Raw genomic sequence first — 6,908 nt, 5'->3', positions numbered from 1 at the left:
ATTCTCCTACTGATATACCCCATGTCCCTCCTCTGCACATGTCCAAACCATCTCAATCTCACCTCCCTCACCTTGTCTCCAAAACGTCCTACATACGCTGTCCCTCTAATAAACTCATTTCTAATCCTGTCCATTGTTGTCACTCCCAATGAACATCTCAAGATCTTCAGCTCTGCTACCTCCAGCTCCACCTCCTGTCTTCTACTCAATGCCACTGTCTCTAATCCATACAACATCTCAGGTCTCACCACAGTCCTATAAACTTTCCCTTTCACTCTCACAGATACTCTTCTATCACAAATCACTACTGCTATCACTCTTCTCCACCCACTCCACCCTGCCTGCACTCTTTTCTTCACTTCTCTAAGACACTCTCCATTATTCTGCACTGTTGACCCCAGGTACCTGAACTCCTCCACCTTCTCCACTTCTTCTCCCTGCAACTGCACCCCTCCACTGCCCTCCCTCGCATTCACAAACTGGTATGTGTTCTGGTCCAATCGACTTTCCACTCTTTATCCACTTAATTGCTGCTCTTACGTCCTCCTTACTACTTCCTGCTTCACCATCTCCACATCATCCAATCTTCTCTCTCTCTCATTTTCCTCATTCATCAGCTGCTCAAAATACTCCCTTCATCTTCTCAGCAATAAAGGATGGAGATGGAAATGTGTTGACTAGTGAGGACTAGTCAACACATTTCCATCTCCATCCTTTATTGCTCTAACTTGCAGCACTTCTTTTCCAGCTCGGTTCCTCTGCCTGGCCAATCACTACAAATCCTTTTCTCCTTCCTTAGTGTTCAACCTCTGATACAGCTCCTCATATGCCTTTTCCTTGGCTTTCTCCACATCCCTCTTTACCTGCTGCCGCATCTCCTTGTTTTCCTGCCTACTTTTCTCATCACTCCGTCGATCAAAATTCTGTTTTGCCAACCTCTTTCTCCTTCTGCTCTCCTGCAGTTCCTCATTCCACCACCATGTCTCTTTGTCTTCCTTTCTATTTTCAGATGTTACATCAAGTACCTTCCTAGCAGTCTCGCTTTTCACTTCTGCAGTAGTTTCTCAATCAACCATCACCTCTGTCTGACCTCTTCCCTGAACCTCACACTACACTCTTCCTCCTTCAGTTTCCACTATCTTATTCTTCCTTCAGTCCTCACTCTCCTCCTCTTCTTCTTTACCTCCAAAACCATCCTACAGACCACCATCTAATGCTGTCTAACTACACTGTCCCCCCCGTCAACACCTTACAGTCTCCAATCTCCTTCAGATTGCATTTTTACAGCTTTATTAGGCAGGCAGGCAGGCAGGCAGGCAGGCAGGCAGGCAGGCAGATAGATAGATAGATAGATAGATAGATAGATAGATAGATAGATAGATAGATAGATAGATAGATAGATAGATAGATGGAAATAAAGGAGATGATAGAAATGATGAAGAAGATGGAAATGAAGGAGATGAAGGAGATGATGGAAATGATGGAGAAGATGGGGACTATAGAGATGACGAAGATGAAAATAAAGAAGATGAAGGAGATGGTAAAGCTGGTGTTACTTCTGCATCTTGTATATTATCATTCTGAGAGATTGGACACATCTGATTCTCTCTGGTGCTTTAAGCGCAACCCTATGAAGAACGTCTGCTCTGTGTGATACAAATGTGCTCACAGTGGAATCGTTCTCATCCGTGGTCAAACCTTTAGAATTGTATCCATGGCAACTGCATCTCATGTTATTTGCTATGTCTCGCTCTTTTACCCTCTCCCTCGTTCTCAGGATGTTTGTGGCATGGTGAATGCGATTCCTATAGAATACTGGGTCAGTTATTCATGTCAGAGATCTGGAGAGAGCAGCAGCAGTTCACTCTTCATGGTCTATTATTAGTTCAATAAAATGCTGAGGTAAAGGAGGACACTCGGCTCTGCTTGGTGGTTCTGCGTTTGCTGGTGTTTCTGGGTCGATTTTTGTCTTCTTTTTTTTACACTCTTTTCTGGGTTGGTTTGGAAGAAGAGCCAGCTCCAGCTCATACTGAACGCTCCTTCAACCAAGAACCAATAATAAACCTATCAACCGTTTAGGTTGATGATCGCATTTCTACAGCTGAGCAGTTGAGGGTCTTTGATGGTGGGATTTGAACTCATGATCTTCTAATCAGAAGGTCACTGAGCTACCACGACCCCAAGCAAGACCCCAAGTGTGGGAGTTGGTGAGATATTGTCTCCTCAGATGTGTCTTCTGATTTTCAGCATTTCACTGATAACATTTATTATGTACACGTTTTGCTTTTGTTTTTTTTTTTTCCACGGAGAGTAACATTTTTCATCTTGATCTAAAGAACTTCTTCCAGTCTACAGTCACTTGCTAAATATTCAGATCTTGCTTAAAACCTCATCGCACAGAAAACAGTGCTGGTACAGGAAACTAATCTATATGGTGTAGTGCTATAAAAAAACAGGATACATCAGCATGGAAGGGACAGGGAGAGAAGAGAAAGAAAAACTCCCAGAAGACACTACAAACATGGCCGCCACAAATGACACTCGCTAGACTTTACACTGTCGCATGCTCACAGTCTCCCGGGTTCTGATTAAACTCACTCACACACACACACACACACACACACACACACACACACACACACACACACACACACACACACACACACACTCAATGACAGTGTTTATGAGGACTCTGTCCTATGATCAGTTTGTGTACATTAACAAGTAAATTTTTATTAGTTACTGTACTTGAGTAGTTTTTTTTTAAGAAAAGTAACTTCACTAAAGTATTTCCATTTGGGGAGACTTTTATTTTACTACCTTTAGAAATAAAATATTTTACTTTTTCCTCAACTACATTTTGCAAAATCAGTCGTTTCTTTTTATTAATGAGGATAAAAAAGTAACTGATGAAACACGCAGCGAGTCACCAATCAGGATCGAGCGCACGCTCTGTTTTACACGTGTTCTGATCGGCGCTCGGTGCATCTACTGATCACCAACATACAGTTCAGCATCAGTTCAACATCAAGCAGAACATTTAGAGAGGAACAAATGATGAAGAAACTCCAGACTCGAACTCACCATAAAACACGTGGGATTATTTGTAAGGTTTTGGGTTCATGATGATTATAATAGAAATCAATCATTAATATCATTCTATTAATAGATCAGTGTGCTGAGAGTCACATTCAAGTCTTTACACATAAACTGAGGTGATTAAGTAAAGAGTCTTGTGATAAAAATGATAATAGGAACATTAGAGTTATAACAAATCATAGTGATTTAGATACTTAAGTACATTTAAAGGCATGTACTTCATCCATCACTGCATCCATCTTGACCAACTACCACACAAGGCTGGAGAAGTCCAAATACTTTTGCTCAGACAGTGCACTTGTAGTGATGATTGTCTGGTCGGGGATGAATCCATCTTCCCAGCAGTGTGTGAGGAGAACAGATCAGCTTGCATAGAGGTCAGGATTAGTGGAAATAATGGCCTCTAAGGTCCCTGAGGACTTCCTTTGTATCGATCTGTCCGTTCCTCACTCGTTCCTGTAGTATAAATAGCGTCTCACCTGGTGGAAGTGCTGCTCCGGCTCTGAAAGACGAGTTTGAGTACGGCTCATATTATTTATCGCTTAAGTCTGAAAAATTGCGTGACAGGGACGATCATCAGTATTGATCATAGTGGGGTCATAAATGTAGTAATAAATTAGACACGCTGGATCAATAATAAGCTGCAAGAAAAAAATCTAGGTCACATGAATCATACTTAAGCCCCGCCCCTTAATCCTAAACCCAAATATATATATATATACACACACACTATATGGCCAAATATCCCATTCGCTTATAACATACACTCATCTGGAAGGATGTTCCAGTGGATTTTGTAAAGACTGGTGGTCATTCATGTACAAGAACATTAGTAAAGTCAGGTAGTGATGTAGGTATCTACAGCTTAGTAACCACAATATATTTTGTTCTGCTGGAACAGACACGATCCATCACCTCTGTCCTCTGTCTTTAAGATTTTAATCCTGAATGTGGAGTCACTGACTCTGGAGACTCCTTCCATACATGTTCAGTAGACATTTCTCCTCACAAAGTTCTTCTCCCCATACAAACCAAACTTTATTTTTGGCTTTCAAATGTTTCAAGTTTCTTCAAAATGAACTGTATCTGCATCAGTAATGTATTCGACCCTCATATAATGCGATGACGTGTTTTTTTTTTCTGTTGGAGCACTTTAATGGCCGTCGTCTGTCACATAACTTCGAATCAACACCCGGGGTTTATAAATGCTACATTTCATGCAACAATGTGGGTAAAAAACAAAACAAAAAAACAACAACACAAAAACGAACAGACGAGAGAGAACAATTTCTCACTAAATATATTTACATGACATACAGTTCGCCATCAGTGCAATACATAGGAATGTTGCATAATTACCAAATATTAAATTCTTTCCTCTGTAAAGAAAAATCGGAAAGGAAAAATGAACAGATCGAGACAACGCGCGTGTGACCCGGAGAACAGGGAAAACTTCACGGAAATAAAGATCTGCAGTTTGGAAAATCGCTTCATCACCTATCAGACACGGCATTGCAAACAAACAAACAAACAAACAAACCAACAAACAAACAAACCGACTTCGCATGATCGCATATAATTTTCTGAATACAGGTCATGGATTGCTTTTGTACAACTCTTTTTTTCTTTAAATATAACTTTGGCAGTTATTATTAAAACGATGAAATAAACTGAAGAAAGAGAAGAATTGAGAAAAGATCGGAACCAGAACCAGAACCAGAACCAGAACCGATGATGAGGCTGAAAAATGCTGGAGATTGCCTTTCAATGCGCATGTTCACAGTGATCATTCTGAAAGGCTGGAGAAAGCCGGAAAAGGAAGAGTAGGAAAGCCTGGAGTTATAGAAAGAAAGAATTAAAGAAAGAAAGAAATGCAACAATTAACAATGAAACAGCGTGAAACCCCCAGCATCCTGTTCTGCTCAGCACTGAAGGCGGCCCTCGCTGTTGTCAGTGGCTATAAAATTACAAACGCCTACGAAGAATTTGACAGCAGCAGGTAGCAGTCCTCGCCGTTTAGTTTTATTTTTATTTCTTTTTGAAAAAATGTTTTAAAAAAGAGTCGAGGGAATAAAAAAAGCGTGAAACGTGAATGGGAAAACGAAAAAAAAAAAAAAAAGACGAGACAAAATGCTACTCAGTTCAAGAGGTTATGATCCCCACACACACACACACACACACACACACAGAGAAAAGAATCAGGCAAATTTAAAAACATCACCAACATTACCATTAACCGTTATGATTTTTTTTGATAATTGTTTTTTTTTTTTTTATCTCATATCAGGTTTGGCACTTTATCTGAACAAATATTTGTTAAAAAAAAAGACTAGTCTTCATACAAAAAAGAAAAAAAAAACGTCCCGTTCGAACGTTTTGTTAACGTAAAGTAGAATATTTGATAGTGAGCATACAGCAGGTAAACACTTGTAGTACATACGCTTTTTTTTCTGAATGAACATTCCGACAGATGTTTTACACACATGCACAGAAACGAACAACACGACTCTGTCCCACGTCCTCCGTAACGTCTCCGCCGTCCTCGCATGTTCTTCTCACCTCCTTTTGGGTTTTTTTTCTTGTTTTGTTCTATTCATTTTTGTTCCTTTTCCACCGAAATCCTTTCATCCTTCCTTCAGGACGCTTCCTCGGTCGAGCGCGTTTCCGATTTGAGGCGGACGAACTCTTTGGCCACTTCGTCGTTGGTCCGTTGCGAGAGGATCCTAATGATGGTGAGGCCCGTCTCGTCCATGGTGATGCTGCGGATCAGAGGATACGTGGCGTTCAGGCTGACTTTGTCGCTCAGGTCACGCAGCGGCAGCACCGTCACGCCGATGACGCGGTCTTCGCGGGCGAAGCAGTAGTCCTTCAGCGACACGTGCAGCTCGTACACCTCTGGGCCGTGCTCGCTGCTCAGGATACTGACGAGAGGAACAGACGTGGGAAGGGAAGAAAAACAATGAAACACAAATCATTTAGGGCTATTTATTACATTAGGCATAATTTCATTCTGGTTAAGAAAAATGTGTCCTCAAAAAAACTATGGCAACATAGTCATGTGACATATCAAAGCACTGGCTACATTGTCGAAAACTGATTTCTGGGTTATGTAGTGACATCACGTGATGCCACCTGCTCGTAACTACTAAAATATAGTACAACACTATACTGATAGAATGTCAGTGCACAAGTTCTGCCTTGATACAGAAAAAGTAAACCTACGCCAACATAAACATATGATGTGACATATCAAAACACAGAACAACCAGGAGAGTTAATTTTTGGGTAACAAAGTGACATCACCTGATTCACGTGCTCGTTAACCAATTAAATATGCAGAAACAAAAACACACCCAGGAGACTTGCTTTCAGGGTAATTTAGTTACTTTGTGATTTAATTAACCCCAAAAATATCCTTAATTACAAAAGTTTTATGTGTCCTTGTTTTGGTCAGGAATAAAGTTCAGAGTTGGATGTTTAAACATGAACATTATCAGGTGCAGAAGGACGTTTACTGTTCTCCGACACGACACCTTGATAATCACCAGACCACTTTCAACATTAAAGCAAAAAAGCCTTTCAATACTGATCTTTTATAACAGGAGTGTTAATGGCTTCTTCCCAAAAGAATGCGTAGGAGTGTGTGTGTGAGTGTGTGTGTTGTATGCATTTAAAACACTCAGGCAAGTTTGGTGTGCCTCTAATCAGCCTGAAAGTGCGGGATTTCAGTAAAGCAAGCAAGCAAGCAAGCAATCTATCTATCTATCTATCTATCTATCTATCTATCTATCTATCTATCTATCTATCTA

The 6,908-nt window shown here is 40.7% G+C and overlaps 1 protein-coding gene across 3 annotated transcripts in view; it reads right to left on the bottom strand.

Moving 5' to 3' along the window:
- Positions 1-4,382: 4,382 nt before the first annotated feature.
- Positions 4,383-6,908, bottom strand: part of LOC124396082 (protein unc-13 homolog C-like) — a 142,206-nt gene continuing 139,680 nt past the window's right edge. For all 3 annotated transcript variants that reach the window (XM_046865055.1, XM_046865057.1, XM_046865056.1), the window contains one exon: positions 4,383-6,020. In XM_046865055.1, coding sequence (XP_046721011.1) covers positions 5,735-6,020 — 286 coding nt within the window. In that variant the 3' untranslated portion in view covers positions 4,383-5,734. The remainder of the gene's footprint in view (positions 6,021-6,908) is intronic.

Source organism: Silurus meridionalis, chromosome 13 (assembly GCF_014805685.1).
Source record: "Silurus meridionalis isolate SWU-2019-XX chromosome 13, ASM1480568v1, whole genome shotgun sequence".
NCBI classification, from domain to species: domain Eukaryota; kingdom Metazoa; phylum Chordata; class Actinopteri; order Siluriformes; family Siluridae; genus Silurus; species Silurus meridionalis.
This window is presented reverse-complemented; position numbering and strand designations above follow the sequence as displayed.